General features: G+C 37.2%; 1 protein-coding gene across 1 annotated transcript in view; it reads right to left on the minus strand.

The window, feature by feature from the left end:
- The window catches only part of FAP (fibroblast activation protein alpha), a 69,622-nt gene that overhangs the window by 6,645 nt on the left and 40,899 nt on the right, over nucleotides 1-22,078 (minus strand). The window contains 7 exon segments of the mRNA XM_061200721.1: nucleotides 3,861-3,915; nucleotides 9,382-9,576; nucleotides 10,320-10,389; nucleotides 10,861-10,959; nucleotides 16,064-16,111; nucleotides 20,012-20,136; nucleotides 21,771-21,824. Of these exon segments, the coding sequence (XP_061056704.1) occupies nucleotides 3,861-3,915; nucleotides 9,382-9,576; nucleotides 10,320-10,389; nucleotides 10,861-10,959; nucleotides 16,064-16,111; nucleotides 20,012-20,136; nucleotides 21,771-21,824 (646 nt within the window).

The following is a 22,078-nucleotide window of genomic DNA, read 5'->3' on the forward strand; positions in this document are numbered from 1 at the left end:
GTAAGCGGTGGAGCTGGGACTCAACTGCAGGATGCCTGACGACAAGCCACTTCCTCTATATCCTTACATTAGGGCAACCTCTTTGGGAAGTTTTAAGTTCAGAGTCTAATATAGTTTCAATAGAGGTGCATTTGTCCTACTTTTACATCGTTGATCACACATAGCAATTCAAATTGCTTATAATTAGTCACTGGAAAAGAAGGGAGCTAAGATTAAATCACGAACTAATGCTTATTCAACACCACCTGGCTAGGTCTATATTAACAAAGCAAAGCCCATACATGAGGTTGTTATTCTAATAATTTAGGCAAAACCCCTGCTGCTCTTCAATTGTCAGAATAATTGCTTCAACTTTTCTTCATATAAATTAAGGTTGTTTAACCTCAGCACTATTGACTTTTTGGGCTGGATAATTCTTTTTTGTTGGGTGCTGTCCTGTGCATTGTGGGATATTTAACAGCATCTCTGGCCTCTACCCACTAGACGCTAGTAGCACTCCCCTAGTTCTGACAACCAAGGACGTCTTCAGACATTGCCAAATGTCCCCTAAGGGGCAAAATTGCCCAGGTCAGAACCACTGTCATAACAGACACTTCCTAGGCATAGTGCTGTGTGCATAGTGGATGTCTAAGAGGAAGCTAAAAAACAGGCTACTGGACTTTAATTTGTGTGCCAGAAAAATGAAGGTGTAAGATAAAAAGATAAGAATGCCTTCTCTCCCCTTCTTAATCTGGATAATGGAGGGAAATGTAAGATTTGCAACTCATTGACCAATTGACCAAAGAAAAAACATTGCGTGGCTAGCTTTAGAGTATTTCTCAGACCACTAAGGTATCTAATACTTCATAGAAACAGGTACTTATGGAACACAGTGATAGCTAAACAAACCCACATGGTCATTCTCAACGTCTTTCTCTTTCCCTTCTCCAATTTCCCATAGGTCTCTGCTTATTATACTATAAAAGAGCACTCAGAGCTATGACCTATTCCTGCCCCCTTCTTCACTGCCTAAATTCAGGCCCCTGGTATTTGTTGCCATTATTACTGCTCTCTTAGCCCTTTGGACCACTCTCTCCCCCAACATCAGGCTACTCTTCATTCTGCAGCCAAGAGTATCTTTCTAAGGCTCCAATTCCACTCCCTATTGACTTCAAGACCACCACTAAAAGAGGTACCCATGGAATCAAATACTTTTTGGTAATACTGTATTAAACAAAGTTTAACAGGATTCTTTACTATAGGGGCTATATACACTATTATATAGACTTCATAGTTTACCAAATTATTAGACCAGAGAACATTTCCCCCAAATTTCCTGATACTAACATGACACATTTGGGGGAACATTGACTTACAGGATTAAATGCAGTTTAAACAGCATCATAGATATGTGAGATGGCCAATATTGCGCTAAACATTTGAGAAACAAAGTTGAAGAAAGACAAAGTCCATTCCTTGATTCTTGTGAGAGCAAACAATGCACAAACAAGATAAAGCATGGCAGTTCCTATAAAAGTAGTATAAAGAGCTATTGGAGCACAAAAAGTCATATCTGAGTTGGGTCTTAAAGAACAAGTAGGAATTTTGTGTTTTGGAGAGAGGAAGACATGGGGAATGGGAGAAGAGGACGGGCATTGCAGGTGTAGGAAACAGGACTGATCAACACATGGGAAAAAGGAAGCACAGACATAAGACAAATTATTCATAAAGTGTGGGGAGAAGTGGAAGGAGAGAGACTGGAAAAGTACGTTGCAACCAGATTGCCAAGGGCCTTGCATGCAAGGAAATGTGTTTGGGCACTAGGCTGAAGTCAACATGTAGCCCTAGAAAATATGTAAGCAAAAAGGCAACATGGTAAGAATTGTGTTTTGGAACAATAACTTCATTAGCAACATTGGAGTTTGTGAGACCAAAGCAAGGAGGCTAGTTAAGAAGCAACTGGAATAGTTAAACCTGTACCACCCAACCTATGATCCACGTAAGTGGACCCTCAGACTCCACCCTGGCGTACTGGTCGGGGGGGTGTTGCCCGGAAACTGTTTTAACACGTTCTCCAGGTGATGCTTATGCAAGCTAAAGTTTGAGAAGCTCTGATTTAGGTTACATATAAAGAAACTTGAACTAAAGCAATGTCAGTGGGGATGATGAGAATAGACTCAAATGTTTGAAGGCAGAATTGATAGAATTTACTAATCAACAGAGTATTGGAGTCAGGGAGCAGGGGAAGCTGAAAATAGCTCTGAACTTACTAATTTGGGTGACTAGGTGTGTGGTGAGGTCCTTATTAAAGATGAAGACTTGTTTTAAAGTAGACTATAATACGTTTAACTTGGGCAAGTTAAGCTTGAGGCCTCTGTAAGACATTTGGGAAATAGGATCAGTAGCCATTTGAAATGTGGAGCTCAGAAGAGAGAGGAGGGGGCTGGTGGCAGGCATCTGGCAGTCATCATCATCTTTGAAACCACGTGGGTTTCCCCAAGGAAGTGAAGAACAACAAGAATCAAGACCAGACCCGGAAAAACACTGACATTTAAGGAATGGAGTGTAATGATCACAGAAACATAGAAAAATAAGAAGAGAAACATGTCACAGAGACATGGATAAAGCTCACTCCCCTTTACATGATGAGTGGGTTTCTTAAATCATCCCACACACATGGTTCTCTACCAAACCACTTATACCTAGAATGTTCTAGAAGTGAAGTTAAAAGGTGGCTTTTGGTTATTTCAAAGCCTGAAGTAAAAGCAAAGTGAAACTCTAAGAGAAATGTTAATATTATATGTAAGTGTTCAGTTCGAAATGTGAATCTTTCAAGGGTTTACTTTAGGAAATTTCATTAAAATGGATGGTAAGAAAGGTCTTATCTGAAATATTTCACTATAAAAAGATTTCATTTATTTCCACCCATTTGAATTCCATTCTGTTTAGATACTTAACATTCGATAGTTTTAAGAAGGACCAAATGGCTTGAAGTAACAACTTTCCACAAATTCATAACAGTTCTTCATCTGGTCACTGAGCTGAGAGATGAGTGGAACCCTGCAGATTCCCTTCAATATTGGGTTTCATTCCCTCCATCTTGTGCAGGCCGCGCTCAGAGAAAACAGCCAAGAAAAACAACCCAAGCACAAATGGCTGCAAATTGACTTGCAAATGTACAAATTCAGACCAAAAAGTGAAACAGGAAATCTTCTTTGAAGGGTAATTATCATAATTTATAATGGGCAAATCTAAACTCTTTCCCATATTTCTCTAAACTTTCCAGTGACTTCATTGCCCGTGACTGATAAATGTTGCCACTTCCTTTTAATGTGTGTTTAAAAAACCTGTGCAGCTCTTCAAACGTGGGAAATTATCTCCATGATCTATAACTAGTAATAACTAATTATTTCTCTCCAGTTAGCACAAATTAACATTAGGTCTGGTAAAAGAATTTGATTACAAGAAAAAAAAAAAAAAAGAATCAAAACAGCCAAGATATAACTAGGATAGGCTAGGTCCTAGGAAATTTATATTGTGAAAGTTTCTATAATTTCAAACTTTATCTTAGCTTTTCATGAAAATGAAATGATGACATATAAAAGAAAAGAAATGTATACTCTAATATCAGAAATTAAGTGAAAATGTGTCAATTACGAGTTAATTTGCTATACAGGGAAGAAACTAAATGATTGAAAAAAAAGGAACAAACACTTAAAGCCACCACTTTGAAGCCCAGATTATCCAAATTGACTGTTGCCATTGACAGATTAAATTATGTTGCAACATTAACATTTCATGAGAAACTTTATAAGCGAACACTTTAGAAAATGATGATTGCTGAACCAAATAACAGGCATAAAACATATAAAACAACTCACCCAGCCCCATATGGCTATTCTTTTTTCATCAATGAAACCCATTTCTATGAATTTTCTAAAGTAAAAGAAACAAATTTTTAGAATTTTAAGTGCGTACACATGACATTTACTTCATTACACAAGCATAGTTAATCCAAAGATTTAATAGAAACGCTACATTTTCTTTGTTTAAACACTTGCATAATAAGGCTGCATTTACAAATAGTTAAAAGAATATTATCATGCTTACTGCAAGGGATAAAAGGATCCTTTAGACTCTCTGGTACATCTATTGAGTAATACTTTCAGGGCTGTAAGGCCTCCTACCCTAACTGTGCTGGTGAGTTCCTTGGGACTCAGGTTAAGAGACAGGCTCATATTCAGCAAATGAGAATAGACTGAAAGGGGAAAATGTTTTTTAATGCAGTGAACAAGCAAATGGTTAACTCAGGTTCTAACACTACAGCCACATGTTTTTGAGTTTACTATTAAATGCACTTAAGATATTTTAAAGAAAAAAAAAGAGACACTGGCTCATAGTAACACCAGAAGTAATAGCACCATGACTAGGGCCAAATTTCCAAATCTCCAGCTTTTGGGAAAAAGGGTTTCATTATTGCTGTTTTAAAATTTATTAATTTCTTATGATTCTGTTTGCTTAGATGTTAATGTAAAAGAATTTCAACCTAAAATGGGACTGAAGAATATAAATGAAAAATTGCACACATGTGCCCTCAGGACTGAGAGACTGATTTCCATATATGCCTGATTTCCAGGAAACTGGTAATTTTGAAATTTTCTTAAATGATAGGGAGTTGGTCAGGGGTTGCCTCATATCAACCTTGGGAAGTTTTGCTTATGGTTTCCAGAGGCGTGAACAAGAAATGACCCAAGTTGGGTTGGTTTCCCAAATATGCTGACTTGAGCTTTGTTTGTAGGACGGGACTGCTCTTGTCTGCCCAGGGAGTAGTCAAAGCTGGTCTCTGTTTGTTTTGATTTTAATGGACTCTCACTGAACTCTCCCCTCTTTCATTCCCTCCCTATAAACACAGCCTTCCCCAAACCCTCAATGGATGGGCCTATAGCTTGCTACAGTTTGTGAGTCCAGAATTTCAATTCCTCTGCTATTCCTGAATAAACTCATTTTTTGACAATTTTGAGCTTGCCTTGTTTTAACCTTTTATTTAGGTTGACATGCATTATAATCACTGTCTCATTTTTGGTCACATCCATCCATGGAAAAATATCCATCCCTCTCCCATTTCCCACTTAGGTACCCTCAGTTCATCATGGTTTGGACAATTGTATGCATCTTTCAGGATATGAACATTATTCATTCAATTTCCCTCACAGAAGAGCCTCCATTTAAAAATGAGTTTGAAAATAAATCTATCCTCAGGAGCAAGGGACCATGCTGAAGGACAACCTTCAAAAAGTCCTGGGAAGCCCTCAGAAATCTAACTACGTCATTGGTACAAAAAGAGAGTGTTTTAGGCTAATTTATTCCATGCTTCCTTGATGGTTGGTGTTCTAGAGCAATTGTGATTTATTTGGGGAACGTTTTAATAAAAACTCAAGAAACTCTTGGAGAAGCAGAAGCTGTGGAAGAAAACAGCGAAGTGGATGAGCCATTATAGAGGCCTGGATGGGACAGTGAAGGAAAAGAGGGGAAGAGACAAAAGTGACACTCATGACCCCAGAAAAATACTATTTTTTTGGTTGCCTTAGGTGACGTTAATGCCCTTTCTCATTCTTCTCTGGAACTAGGACCGAGTGATTTGCATTAGTTAAATAATGGAATTTCTTAAAGGGATTTCACAGCAACCATTTTGCTCGTTGCATGGATTCAAAATGCATGTTTCTGATGCATAGAGGAGTTGGGTAGATGCCCGGCACAAACAGATGGGAAGAAGCCCCGTCAGTCACAGCTTACTCGACACTGATTCTGAGGGACACTGAAGAGTCTACAGGGGAGAAACGCAGTAGCAAACGGAAAGTTGCTACCTGTGTTGATGCTTGGTCACAGTAAAGTAGAGAAAACGGGCAGCAAATTGTGGCATTTTGGCAATTCTCCCACAAACTTCAAAAGCCAAGTGAAAGAAAAGAAGGTTCACTTTCTTTGTCAAAAAAATAATCTTGATGCTAGTGCTTGAAGCCAGTTCTGAGCCATAAAATCAATCGTGATTTTATGATCTCCCAGAAGCTAGCAATCATATTGCCTTGCATCTGGGGTAAAAGCAAATAACAGGTGATACATGGGAACAGGAAATTCTTAACAGCTCCCTTCCTAGGTTTATTCCGAAGGGATGACATTTACAGGAAATGATAGTGCAATAGTTAACATGGAAATGAAACATTAACACTTACTCTGGAAGGACTAGGTTAAAGGTTAGCTAGATAATCTGAGACCAACAAGCCTGTATAAAATTTACCTCCAAATTCTGAAGAGCTTCCAGGAGGGTTATCAGAGATACTGTTGACAATGTGGTTAAATCAACAAAATGTTAATAGCAAGTGAAAAAGCATTTTTTCTAATTTTGGAGGCTGGACTGGACTTTACAACTTTTCTCTCATAAAAATGCCCTAAATCTAAGGTCAGTTCGAAACCTTAGTAATCAATTACTATTATTCTATTTTGGAAATGTTCTTATTGATACCATGTATAACAGTATGATATATTTTTTCTCATATAATCCTTCTTTACCGCTAACCCTGAAGTTATATAAAATTTCAAAATTGTGGGAATGTCAAAAATGCCAAACCTACCCCAAATGAGCAGATTTGATCCTATAACTACTGAAATTTTAAGGGTCTCACATATGAACCACTTGCAGAGGAGCCTGAAGAAAGCAGGTCTCAGTTTTACTTAAGCTTTGACCTCACAAGCATATCCTTTGGGGCTTTCTCTTATGTATAGTCAAAATTTGTGCGGTTGTAGGACCTCTCTTTTTTCCTGCTTTGCTTTGCTTGAGTCTGTTTCTTGACCCTGAGTAGTATTAACTGTTGTTTCCAAATATGTACTTATGCTTTTTTTTGGTATATAAAAAATTTAGCCGGATTGCATTTCATAAGAGATTCCAGGGAAAAATTTCATTCTTTGAGGGGAGGTAATTTGAGGACTACCACAGAGGAATTGCAATCCCAATTCCTCAAGTCAGACATTCAGTGTCTGATTCCTAAAACACTTCTCAGGAAGATATGTGATTGAATTATTTCTAGAATTATCACTGTAAGTCTATTCTTTTAGCTTTTGTTTTCTCAAAGCATAGAGTTTCAAGGCTTCCCTTTCCCTTTTGCAGAATAATGGTTTCAAGCAAAGCCAAGGCCAGTCCCAACTGGCATCTCCACTGCTGTATATGTGCTTTGCCATACAGCTGCCTCTGTTCACTAAGGTGAATACAAAAAGTTCCATCTAATAACCATGTTCCCTTGAGTGCCTGTGGTTTATTCACTCTTCAAAAACTGTAAGTGCACTGAATGTTGAGATTGTAAATTGCACAATTTTATACAGCGTATTGTAACAGCATATACTAATATTTCATCTGTTCTTGAATGGCTGAGTCAATGAGTGAACATATGCCTGATCCAGAGTAGGAAGACATTCTTCAGGTTCCATCCTAAAAATGGCTCAGAGAAGGTAAACGTAGCCAATTACCGCCTCTGGTCCATCTTCCTTTCAATTCTAAATGCCAAAGACATGTATATTATTGTGAAAATCAACAGAATTTGTGGCTTCGTGTCCTATATGTTGGACACCAGAAATAACAATTTTTGTTAAGGTCTATACATGGGTTTCATGTTTAAAGTTTCATTTCATCCAAGGAAAAGCATTAAGAAGCTATCAGTTCTATGTGTTCTGTTTCTTGAGGTATTCCTCTTAAATTTGAATGCTGCATTTTTAGTGGTAAATAAATGCACAAAAATATAATGATGTATGATGTTAATGATGATTGTTTTATAACCAGTGCCAAAACAAACCACTTTTTAGCTCTACCAACTTCGGAAAGTTGAATTACAAACCATAATTTACATCTCTGTCTTTTGATGTTGTCCCAGGATTACATGTCCTTGGTGTTTATTGCATGGTTTAAATACAAATAAATGTGACCCGACCCACAATGCCAAAAACAATACCGTAAAGAATTAAGTCTATAATGCTGACAATTGTGTTAATATTCTTAAGGCGTACCACAGTCTTTACATGAACGATTGAATCTCAGAGTTTTTCTTTGAACTATCTTTTCTATGACTCTCCATCAGGCCGAAGACTCCCTCAAAAAATGTTAAAATAGTGGAAAGGCCAAAAATCTGGATCAGTAAGAAAGATGGAGCCTCCTAGAAGTTAGGTGTGAATGATGCCTACAGATTGTATAGTGTTATTTAATGATTTATTTATCAATTTTTCTGATTTTACTCAAATAGACTTTGTTTTTAACGGAATGTTTTAGGTGTAAGTGTGTGTCTATTACTGTTCACAGAATGAAAGAAAAATTTGAAAGCATATGGGTTATGATTACTTTTCTATTTAAAAAAAATAATTACTTGTGAGTCTAAATTCTTCTGCTTTGATTAGAGACAAAAAAATACAGAAAAGTGTTGTCTGGTCCTGGCTCCTAGTTGTTAAATATAATCTGTGTTGTGTGTGCTGCATTGAAATCAATAACTGCTAATGATATTAAGATGATAAAAGAAACATACTAATTAATTTTCTAAATTGCTCTTTGCTGTGAAACAGTGTCTGACCTTTAGACATCACTCATGCACGTATATCCATGACTAAGAGTACAGTCAGCCTGTGTTAGCTTTTACATTTACAAACTACTATTCTCCAACTTCACCTACTCACATCATAATAACAGAAACCCAACAACTATACAGAAATATCCAGAAGAATCCTGCACAGTGTTTCCAAATTAGGAACAATTTTGGTGACTCTATTCTTTTTGTTTCAGGAAGAGATGATTGAGCCATAAATTGTGGTTGAGAATGTCGTTGGGAAGAAGAACTCAGATTATAAATCTCTTTCCCCTAAATGTTTTTGTAAATTTCTATTATGTAAAAGAAATTTTTTGTCCAATGAAAATAGGAAAACACATTATTGCTAAAATAGCTAGTTTAATTACAAAAGAATGCTAATATCTATAAGTATATAGTGCTGATGAAATCTTGAGCCATTTCTAAATTTATGAGGTAGAATCCACAAGGCTTGAGCAAATTCAGATGTCTGGCTTCCTACAGACCATCCCTAGAGTTATACAAATTTTTCTGCTAATTGTGAGCCATGGTAATGAAAGTCTGTTAGAATGACTGAAACATGGAAAGAGAGTATTTATCATCTTTCACCATAAATCATTTTTCTTCTCTCTTCTGTGAATAATTTTTTCTTATATTGGGTAAAAATATCACTTTAAGATTAATGATAGGTTTAGATGAAGTCAGAAAAATAGACAAAAAAATTTAAGACATTAAGGATGGAGAAACCCGAGAATGACTGCATGACTTTTGCTGACATCAGTTTCTGTTTGAATGAGAAGGCGCTCACCTGACAGCTGTGATCTGGTCCTCAACTTCATAAACACCCAGCTTTCGATACACTGCATACAGAAGTTTGTCACCTTGGAAAGCTGTTCCTCGACCATCCACCAAGGCAATGACTATCCCTTCCTTACTTGCAAGATAAGATATCCAACTAATAGCAAATACAGACCTTACACTCTGACTGCAGGGACCACCATACCTAAAGAAAAAAGAAAAAGATAGAATCTCTGATTCCTTTGTGAAACTCAACTTCCCATCATGGCCAAGAATTGCCTTTAGTATTTCCCAGTACATTTGTATGATAAAATTTCAATAACAGTGGCATTAGAACTGGCTCAAAATCAAGAGAGGACCAGGCTTTTCCCAGAGGTTTGCTACAAGGAAGTTGTTTTGGGACACAGCCTCTCCTATTCCCCAAAACGGATACATCTAGGGTTGGCATTTCAAGGAATATGTGTGGGTTTTTCGTCATTTCTGCCACCTGCCACTTGCTAAAAGCAGGCATAAGATATACTAAAAAAAATGCATGGTGTTTTAAGCAAATTGTGTGTAGGTCAGCACTGATTTTGGGTGTGATTCCACAAAATGTATTCCATTCCCTTATTTCATTTCTAACTCAATTACATAAGATGTTAAGATGATTTACAATATTTTTTGGCTGCAATTTCTCTATCTCAAAGGTATTCTGACACATTAGGCAATTTGCCATACAAAGGAAATTCAAAACAGTAAATGCAAGCAAGTCCATCTAAAAATCTCAAAACTTTCTCAGGCTATTTTAAATAGCCATATTTTATTTACTCTGATTAGTTGGGGAATATATAAAAACAGCATCAATAGGAACTGTTACAGAGGAGAATGGTTCATTCTATCTCACAAATGTGTATTTAATCCAACATATTTTCAGTAAATAGTTTTTAAACCAAAGAAAATATTACATACACTTGAATTAGCAAGGGATACTTCTTTGATCTGTCAAACTGAGGAGGAAGAATCATCTTGTACCATAAAGCTTGAAAAACAAAAACAGAGAAAAATCTTCATTCCACTATACTCATAGCATTATTTATTTTCTTTAATAACAATATATAACATAAAATCAATTTATAACTAGTAAATTGTTAAGAACAAAGACTATGTTTTACTTGATTTTTATTACATATTTTTGTCCAATTTACAAATTGCTAGAAATGTTGAACTATTATTTTTCTAGAAACACACATTTTAAAATTAAAATTAGATAAACTCTTTTTAAAAGTATCAGTGTTGCAATGGAGCTATAGAAAAGTATAAGATCAACCTATACACAAACATATGGAAGATATTTCATAAAAATTTAATGTGACAGTAAGATTTTTAAAATTAAGATCCTGTAATATTGTAGAGTTTGGATTATAATATTTACCCTACAATTTTGTTTTAAAAAAGCAAGATAAGTGTTCAGCTTCATATCTATTCATGAGAAATTTTTAAAAGATCTTACTAATATCATCCACTTCAAGTTTCTTAATTTCCTCTTTAGGCAGCCGGATATTTTTCAAAGCATTTTCCAATTCCTTGTTTTCTTCCAGGATTTTAATTTCTTAAAAAAACATAAAATGTTCATTTTTAATTAATAGAAATTCCATAGGAAAATTCTTTCTTAAAATGTCTTTGGCTTTACTATGGATGAAACTGAAACTGTATAAGGATTGCTTAAGGAGTTTCATATTGACGAGGATATTTTTAATCCAGCCTTTAAAGCAGGGATGAGTTTATGAAGGACATCAGTCATTGTCTCTTAAACAGACCCTAATGGCATCAAAATACATTTTGAGCAGAATCACAGAAGTAACAATGTTTATTCAGCCACATTTTCCTGTTTCTAACTTTTTTTTTATAACATGAAACCATGACCTGAGTAGGTGACATTTAAAAAAAATTATTTTTACTGAAAAAGTGGTAGAAGCAAAATCTATATTGCTGAAACCTCAAATTTAAAATAATTAAGTATGTATTATAGTTACAAAGTTTGTTTTAAAATCTTCAATGTGTAAGGTCAAATATTAATTCTGTGATTTTTTTATATCTATTTCTTTCTTAAACTTTTCCAGCTGTACTTGCTTAATATAGGATATTCTTCCTTTTTCTTTCTTTTTGCAATTGAATTTCTGTGCATCCTATTCCTTCAAATCCTTTCTTTCAAGGTAGTTATATATCTTAAAAGAACAACAGAATATACACACTATGATTTCTGTCTTTCACCTTAAAAGATCTCCTAAAAAACTGCTGTTTATCTTTGAGCTTAGTTATGTTTCACACTTTAATTTTTGTAACTGAACAAATATATTGATCTCCTGATGCTGTAGATCAGTGATACATTTGAATGGGTTTCTAGCAGTAGAGGACTTTTTGTAAGCTTTGTTTTGACCTGGATAGATATTAGGTATCGTCTAGAGAGAAGTTAGATTTTTGTATAATAAGTGGAGTTTGTGGCTTTATTTTTTAAAAGAGGGTCTGGATGACTTCTGAGATATGCCAGTCCTGTGGTTTCCTTGTTTTTGTGCCTTTTTAAAAAAGTGGTCCTTGAAGATGGGGAGCTGGGGGGAGTACTTGTAACTACACTAAGTTTGCCAAACCACTTCCCTTGTAACTCTCAGTTTTCATATACTCATGGCATTTTGTTCCAAAGTGTTATATTTAATCTTAGAACAAGTATAGATGTTTTGGTATGAGTTGTATAAGATACATAATACATTTCATTTTAACTTTGGACAATCCATCAGGAAAGAGATACTTGTGGCAACTTAAAAGTTAAAACTAGAAAAAGGGATAGCAGGGGGAGGGGAGAAAGATAAATTAGGAGTTTGGGATTAACATATACACACAACTGTATATAAAATAGATAAACAACAAGGACCCTACTTTATAGCACAGAGAACTATATTCAATATATTATAATAACCTATAATGGAAAATAATCTGAAAAAGAATATGTATAACTGAGTCACTTTGCTGTACACTGAAACTAATGCAACATTGTAAATTAACTATAATTCAATTTAAAAAGTTAAAACAAAAAAGAAAATAAAATGAATACTCAATTATAACTACAATGGAGCCAGCTCTTCCTTCTCCTTGTGTGGGTTCTGAGTGTGGAACTGTCAAGGATAAAGGGAATCTATGTGGAGTAAGCACAAAGAATGGCTGCAATATTTATTTACGTAGACCATGTTTATCATTCTGTAGACAGATACTGGAAGTCAGAGACAACACGCAGGTGTTGCCTCGTTGGGTTGACCTTGATTCCATTCTGTTCCTAGCTACTGAAATTTTCTGATTCATGACTTACTGAAATGACAAGTTGAATGGAAAATCTTATTAAAGCTTCTACAGTCCAGGGTTGCATTTTTATGGAGAGTAAATGTGCAATTTTCCCACCCCTTGGAGGCAAAATGGAACTTCACAGGGCTGTGAGGAGAGGGAGGGGTGGCAATTGGACTTCTCTATGTGGCTCTGCATTAGCAGTGTATAAAGTGGCAAGGAGTGCTACAGCCCAGACTGTACCTTTTACCTTCTTTCACTCATCATTGTACACTCAGCACTCAGCATGCTCAGTACCAAGTGCATGATGTGTAGTATGTGCTCTCCAAATGTTTGAAGACTCTTCATTGCAATGAAATCAAGTGGTAAGAATGATGGATCATATATGAGATTTTTGTTTAAATCATATTAACTATGACATATTGTTCATTGATTAAATTATGTGAAGAATCTGCAGAAAATCTGATAAATAAGGTTATTCAATCAGTGAGGTAATTTTAATGAAGATCTGCTCTGCCCGAAGCAACTAAGCCTCAGCTGGGCCCTCCATGTCAAGTGCCAACTCTTCTGGGTTTTTATAGCATCTGGTTCAAGTACTATCTGTTATTTTCCAATGACTTTACCCCACTTTGCAGAGAAAATGAAGCACTGTTTTCTACAAACTTTCATATAATTACATCAGTAATTTCCTCATTCTCTCTCATCACAATGCTGGAGATTAATCTCCTCACCTGTCTCTGGACTCCACTTTGCCCACCTTCTCAGCGGCCTCCCTCCTTTATGCCTTCAACCCCTCTTGGTCTCCAAGTTTCTTCCATCAGCATTCAACCATGCTCAAATGTTTATCAGCTTTCAAAAACTAACTTAAACCTCTATCAATCTCTTGCAGTCATTATCCCACCTCTTTGCTCATCAGTCAAACCTACTGAAAATAGTCTCTTTTTATTTATTTACCTCCTATGCAGACCTAAATTTGCTTCAGTCTGGCCTCTACCTCCACTGCTCCAATGAAACTGCTCTGACCAAGCTAATGTTCATCCTTATTTCGCTAAGCTCATTGATTTAGAGCAGGTCTTGCTTCACTCTCTGAAGCACTTGACACAGATAATCACTCTCTTTTTCTTGAGATCCTCTCTTCCCCTGCCTTTCGTGACTCCATACTCTCAAGGTTGTCCTCCTTCCTGTTCCCCCTGGGTCTCCTTTACAGGTTCATTTTTCGCTTTCCATTTCTCGTGTTGGTTTTCTGCACAGTTTTACTCTAGGCTCACTTTCCACTACCCTTGCCCACCCTCATTTTCCCCACTCTGCTGCATCATCCATTTCCATGGACTTAGTAACCTTAGTAACCATTCATTCCATAAATGAATGACTTCATGATCATTATCTTCAGTTCAAACCAATCCTCCAACATCCAGATCCAAAACTATGTCACTCCAGGACAGCTCTTCTTAGTTATATGCCATCAGTACCTCAAACTCAACATTGAAAACAAAATTCATCATCTCTCCAAAATGTTCTCTCCACTGTGAATCCCATCTTTCAGTAAAAAGCATCAATACCAATCCACTTGAGCAAGCTAGACATCCAAACAGCATCAATCTCTCCTTTATATTTATGAGTCTTAAAGTCGATGTAGCTATCATTAGGAAACATTTCCTAAGCCCCCTACCCCAGATGAGGTGCCCTGCTTATATGTTTTTATGCTATCTCTATTTCCCCTATCTTAATACCTTATCCCACTGTGTTGTAACTGCCCATTCACACGTTTGCATTTCCCACTGATCTATAACCTCCTTGAGGATAGGGACCATTTCTAACCCAGTATCTGTTCATTTTAAGGATCTAGTATCTAGTACAGTGTCTGTTTTAATGTAATAGTGCTTAATAAATATCTATTGAATGAAAATTTGGGGCACCAAATGCAATGGAAAATGGCTGAGAAAACTAGAACTAAATAGAAGAAATAACATCTGCTCTAAAAAGCAACTCCAAAACTTATTTGGGGATTTATTAAAAACACAGATTCCCTAGCCCAATATAAGACCTACTGAACTGGAATTTCTGGGGATGGCCTGAGAATCTGTATTTACAATAAACCTCTCTGGAGAATTTCATCATGAGGCAAGTTTGCAGAACTGTGCTGTAAAAGAATTTGCATTATGTTTTGAGAGTTAGAAAACATATAAATGCATATGACATATATGAGACTGACATGAACACTGTCCCTATTTTGTAAGTATGGGGTGAAGTAACAAGGCTTTGTAAGCAGTACAGAAATTTGTATCTGGCAGGAATATGAGAAGGATAGTAAGCAAGTAGAAACTCATTAAAAAAAGGAAGCTGACCTTTATTTTGCGGTCATGATAAAATGCGAATTATACATTTATGGTGACTTCCATTAACACAAAAACTTACAAATTCCAAGCTATTCTTGCTTTAAAATTTCTCTCACTGCAGGTTGAAATGAGAAATACAATCTATTATTCTTAAAAGTATTTCATTATTAGACACAAGGTAAAAAAAACCCCAAACTTCAAACTGAAACTAAATTCACAGTGTCATTATTACAATGCCTGTCCTGTCCTGAGCTCCTGAATCTACTCTGTTTCTCCTCATTGCCTTATTTTCACCTATACTTAGGCCATTGAGCTGGCAGCCAAACTAATTCCAAAGCAGAGTGCTGAAGTCCCTCATTGCCCCTAGACTCCATCAACTTCAACCCTATAATGTTTAATAGTAAATCAAAAGATAACAGAGAACCGCAGGAAGAGTCTCAGGGCAGTTATACACTTTGATATCTCCGCTGAGAGCAAAAACGGTCATCTTTGAGCTGTGAACTATTTTGAACCAATATCACAAATGCGGGATGGAGGAGTTCTGTCTTGATAGAAATTGAAAATGGAAAGAGCCTCCAAATTTCAGGGCTCTCATACGTGGCAACAGTGTGATGTAGCTGTTAAAACAAAAAAGCTAGCGTGATAGTCACCCTCTGCTTCGAACTGGAGTTATATCTGGAACTCTTCTCCAGTTTGGGATGTTACCAAAAAACCAGGTCTTCTTATTTGGGAGGGAGATTGTACTAAAAATCTTAAGTTTCCTTCCAATTCTAAGCTTCTGTGTTTTTGAGAAGGGTGATTGGGGAAGACAGGATTAATCCCTCTTATATATTTGCATTATGCCAGGTTCTTACTGCAAATAATTATTAAATTTCATATGATCAGGTTTGACTCAAAGAATAGGCTGATCTATATAATCATAAGCTATACAATAAGAGAATCCATCACTGTTCCCCTTGCTGGTGTGGGGAAACTGTGTTGCTTCCTCTAGTGTCACAAGAGTCCAGGATTTCTTAAGACAAGACAACAGCGTGGGAGAGAGAGTACCTTGATCAGTGTGGCCGTCATGAAGGGTGGAAATTGGGAGGCCTGGGCCTGTGCATAGGATGAAAACAAAAACATGGGTTAGTTTTAAAATAACATTTAGTTTTCAACAAGAACTTCTGGTAGTATTTGTGATTACTGTCAAGCTCAATTACCTCTTTTAATTCTGCAACTATTTTTTTTTCTCCCATAGAGAAGTAAACATCACCTTTTAAGTTACACTGAAAGAACACATGAGACCAGAGCCCAATCAAAGGACAGACATAAGAGAAGAGTTGCCTGTGCACTTTTCCAAGATTCCTAAATAATTAAGATCTAATTACACAAATGGGTCCCAGAAGCTGCAGTGATAAATGGCCTTCTGAGAAGATATGCTGTATGGGCCAGTTTTAGCTGTGTTTTTATTATCAAATAACCTTCTCCAGTACCTAGAATGTATTTTCAATATGGCTTCTTGGTTTGATGTTCAGTTTATTTTGGTAAGTAGAACCCAGCATCTTTTTTTCTTTCATTTAATTACTATATGCAGAAATACATTTATATAGAAAATATTTCCTGTTCAAATATGCTGTGACGGGTCATATTCCCCATGAAACAGACCCAGAAGGAGTTTTGTGCACCAAAAGTTTATCTGGGGGGCGGTGTTGACCTCAGCCAACCCCACTGGGAGCTCTGGAGATGTATGGCCTGCAGAGCTGTCTTGAATGGGGCCAACTGAGCTGGCTTTTAGACCCCAGAATGAAGTGGTAATTGGCTGTGGCCTGGGATGAGAGCAATCTCTGGGGTGGGAGTGGGGGGCCCAGCTGTGAGATGTCAGCCACCAGCCCTCTCAGCAGCTGGAGAAATGAGTGATTCAGACCTGAAGATGGGACGTCTGGGTGGCAAACCACTGTCCACCATATATTCCAACATGGAATTCAGGTTCTCTGTGCAGAAATTGGCCCTTTTAACAAAACCTACAAATATTAAACACTATCACTTACTGGAACTATAGAATAAATAATACCTGGCAATACATTTTTGACGGGTAAATTTGCTCAGGCAGCCAAGGAGTTAAAAGCAACAAACATGGAGGTTGGGAGATGTTCATTTGCACTCCTGATGCTTCCTCCTCTGTGGCGGGAGTGCCATTAGAGCATCCTTGGTCCCAAGCAAGGAGAGGGGGAATGACCTATGTGGTAAGTTCTGAGAAAACCAGAGTATGAGTAGCTCCTTCTTCTACCTTGTTCCTGGCATCTTTCAGCCTGCAGAGAACAGGACTGTTTTGATCTGTTCCAGTGCTATAAGTGTGACAGTGGCTGGCCCCATGGGCGAAGCCAGTGGCTGTCTAGTTGTACCCATATTTGCGTGAGTAATTGTAATTCTGGGGCGCAGTATTAGGAAGCTTCACACCTTAGCCACATTTTCCAATTAACCTTTACAGGTAATAAAGCTAATATTGATTTCCTGCCTGACTCCTCAGTCTAACCTGAGAGCAAGGAGAAGCGATATTGTTTATTAGGCTCCCTCAAAAACCAGCAGTTCTTTACGGTGTGGAGTCTCATAATTTTACAGAATTTAATTTCAGAGATTTTCATTTTGGTTAGCTTTTCTTCAACGTTATTAAAAGGGACAAATACACATTAAAAGGGACAAATACACATTATATTTTTTGTTAGAATGTAAGGCAATGAGACATGAATCTGAATTTCTAGACTTTAGTCAATCAACATTGACCTTATGCAATTTTCATGGGTGTGCAGTTCCAATAGAGACAACTGGCATATATATCTCTTTTGCCCAAACTATGAGACAAACTAATGACTAACTGCCCTTGACACAAGTGGTCTGAGGGTGTGGTCCTAGTGGCATAAGCATCCTTTGCATTGCTTTTGTTCCATCAGCATCATCAGTATGATTTTACCGATTTCAAAATCCTATTATCTGGGATTTACTCACCATCCCTTTTGGAGAGTTTGAAGTTACATAATGAAGCTTTACTCTTAGTCCTAAAGGGAAAGATTTCAAGGTTTTTCCTATGATGGTGCAGTGACTCATTTTACTGGAGCTTCAAAAACACCAGACGATGTGATGCTTCCCACACAGTATATTTTTTGCTAAATGGGAAATTACCATACTGCCGAGGAAGAGTGAGTGTGGAAAAGTCAGGCGATTCAAGTTCTAGAAAGGAGTCTTTCACCAACTTTTGATGAGAGCTTAGTCTTTGATTCCTTACTCTTCAGGGGGCACTTAGGCTCAAGTAGATCTCAGGAAAACAAAGTGATATAAAAAGTGGTATAGTGCTTTCAAAAAGCATTAAAGCACTGCACAAATGCAGAATGCATATAAACATAAATGCATGTTTCTATGTGTAGGGTCACTGATGTCTTTATCAGTAAATATATCAGCATAAAAATGAGGTTTTGGGTACACTTTGCAAAAGGCAGCAATGTTTTGATCTTCCCTAGAACTTATGTTCATTCCGCAAACCTTCAATGTCTATTATGCACTAATCATTCTTTTTGGACTTATGAATATAAAGATGAAAGGAAAGCAGATTCTACCTTCAGAGAGAAAATAGACAACCAGATGACTCAGGACAGTTAGTTCAATGGTACTATGTGCCTGGCATGTAAGCTTTCAATATATGCTGCATAAACACATAGCTTGGGATGAAAAATGTTGCATATAACTTGAGAGGGACATTTAATGTATACCTTGAAATGCCATAACCACAATCAGCACATATGGTCATGAACAACAATCTTTTGACTTTTCAGAGATGCCACTGACCAAACCTTTTGTGAAAATGTTGTATTAAACTGCCATCTTGTGCCATCTTGAAGGGAGCATTTGGATTAAAATGCTTACTCATTTCCACGGCTGGGGCTGAGGTTTTGGGCCCAGGTGATTGGACTGAGGAAGTGGCGTGTCAGGGTGGTCTTCCATCTGGGAAGTAAAGGAGACCTCAGGGTCCTCTACAACTGAGCAGGGATCTCAATCAGTCAAAGATTCTATTTATTCTCTGAGCTGCCCACCGGAATATGTGGAGTTGATGCCAGAAACAGGAGAGTGGCATATGTTTTGTAATAACCCCCTTTGTTTTCTGTCCCCCCTCAACTCCCATGGAAACTCAGGGATTAATGGGAGTAGGGGGGCGGTGTCGGGACAGAGAATGGAGGAGTAGATATTTTACAGATCAGTTTTCCTAATCCCCATGATGACTACCAAGGTCCTAATGTATCTCATGGATGTACTGATTGCCTAACCCAACTTTACTACGTGTCCAAGATATAGATGAAAGGTTACACATAAAATGAAATTATCTGGATAGAAATTATTTGCTAAATGGACATATAGCCTAAACATCCAGGAAATGTCTAGTATAGTTTATTACTTGTTTATTTTATACTTGAATGAATTACTTATCATGTTTCCCAAATTTAGAAAGAACATACTAGGTGACAAAAGCTCATTTTCCATCCGCATTGAAGCTATAGTTCAAAGAATTGCTGGCCTCCAAGGCAAAGAGCTCAGGTTTCTTTCCCTGGCTATAGGAGACTGACATTTCTGCAGGTAAATGGGGCTGAAGTCCAGCAACCATTTTATCAGAGGACATTTCTTTTTATGATATTGTTTTGGCAATACAACATCATGGTGCTGTGGCACTTGGTGGGTAAGAGGTTGGGATTTACAGCCAAGGGACTCTTGCTCCCATCTGGCTCTCATGCTTACCAGCAGTGTGGACCTTTAACAAAAGGTCTGTTTCCTCAACTGCAAAAAATGGAGATAATAATTCCTTCCTATCCTCCTTACATTTTTCCCCATAAGCATTAGATAAGATAACCTAGATAAGTTCCTCACATATAACAGGTGCTCAGTAACCTGTAGCTAAGGATTGATCAGATAGTGACGACGAGGACAAAGAAAGTGGCAGAGGAGGGTAGAGAATGCGTTAGGTCCATTACCTACCGTAGCAGACGAGTGCATAGTACTTGGCATAGTCGCTGAAACTTGCTGTGTAATATTGGCACCTTTTTCTCCTTAGATGGCAAGTAATGCACTTCTTGCTTGGAGGATAGCTTCCAATGCTAATTCTAGAGGAAAATGAAAATAAAACTAAGCTGAAATTTTGAGATTGTATTTATCAAAATGTACTACTTCATGTAAAATGACTAATTTACATATTGACATCAAACTCACTCTATTTTTCTGTTGCCAATATCGTTTAAAGTAAAGGGGGAATCACAGGATTTTGATTTGTCTGATTTTCAGTCCATCTTTTCCTGAATAGGCACAGACTTTGAGAGAGAAGCCCTCTGTGGTTTTCCCGCGGTGGGAGAAATATCCAACACCTCGAATGGGAGCCAAGTAGTCACTTCTCCTAACCATCACTTTCTTACACTTTACAAAGTGGTTGAGAATGCATAGTTCTTCCACGTCCCATCTTTCTCCCTGTGTTCCCACGGCAAAAGATACAATGAAGATCTGACAGCATCACCCAAAAAAGGGGTCCCTGTCCTTATATATCTAGAAGGGGAAATTAGTAATTAGCCAATTGCAAATAAGAAACATGGTTCTATGTAGCTCCTGTGGCTTTCATTTTATTTGGCAGGAAATTTGGGCTCATGGAAGCTCTTCCTGGAAATGTTCCCTCCACACATTCCTACACAAGCCAACCTGTACTTACCAAGTTTGGGCCCACTCTCTGGGTGACTGGCTTTAACAAACTGCCTCTCAGACTTTACCCCAAACACTCAGAGTCTCATTTGGGGATGACCAGGTGGAATTATGCCAGGATGGAGGCACAGTTGGAGTCCTGCTGTGGTAGTAAGGTTACCTGTGGCCACTGCAGTGTTCCTTCCGCGGCTGCCCCTGACCTTGCCTTGGGCATGTTAGAGGGTGGCCAGAGCTATTGCTATCATCAGAGAGGGAGTCTTCTCAACAGATGAGAAGCCATGATCCAGGAGGGAACAGAGGAATGCCGCAGAGGGAAAAATTTCTTATTTTCTCAGCTACAGTTAGTAGTATTCATGTTCATATTTTGGTGTGATCTTGGAAAACATTAGGTAGGCAGTTAACAGTAAGGGGTCAAGGTCAGCATGCCCAGGTATAAATCCTGGCTCCAACAATATCACCAACGTCATAGAGTTGTTGTGGGGATTAAATGAAATTACATATGTAAGGCAGATAAAAATGTGCCTATCGCAGACCACCAGCCCATGGTAGCTATTGTTTTTGTTTCCACAACCAGAAGGGGCTTTAAAGGGCACCATTCCAGTCACCAAGGGGGCCAGTGGACTAACTTAAATACTAATTTAGGAACAGAGGTGAATTCTTTCCAATCATAATAGGCTTATGACAAAGCGAGTCACGTTAAAAGAAAGTACACATTATGGGAACAAATACAATGCCTGGTACACAGTAGGAAAATGAATTTCCTCAGTTACCTCTAAATTTAGTTGAAATGTTTAGTACCATGTTTATATCAGCATTAAAATTTCTTGATTTTTCTTTTTGAAAACAAACATTTTGAGTCAGCTAATATGTTGGGGGGTGTATATTTTTATACTGATGTGGTGTACAACAGTCTGAATATTTTACTTTAGTTCACAAATTAATTTTATTACATTTCAGCTTTTTAAAATATTCTATACATTCTGAGGACTCTGACGGATTTTTATTTAAATTTCAATATATAAAAATACTAGAATAAATTGATATAAATTACCTATAGATATTTCGTCTTCCAGGGTAGCCTTCAAATTCATTGCTAGAATAAAACCTGAAAATATATTCAGAAGTTATTAAATAAGTATTGATGACTAAATGGTGATAGAATTGTTAATACTAGTACTAATATAGTAAACAATATAGTCCAATGTTCATTTATGAAACAATTAATTGGCACTTATGTACACAAATCCCTGCTGTTCATACCTCTGAATTTTGTGTTCTTACTCTGACTTTATAAATTATAATTCATATATAAATATATTTATAGCTACATAAAATATACTTATAAATATGTTTATAAAT

The sequence above is a fragment of the Eubalaena glacialis genome, chromosome 1 (genome assembly GCF_028564815.1).
Source record: "Eubalaena glacialis isolate mEubGla1 chromosome 1, mEubGla1.1.hap2.+ XY, whole genome shotgun sequence".
NCBI classification, from domain to species: Eukaryota; Metazoa; Chordata; class Mammalia; order Artiodactyla; family Balaenidae; genus Eubalaena; species Eubalaena glacialis.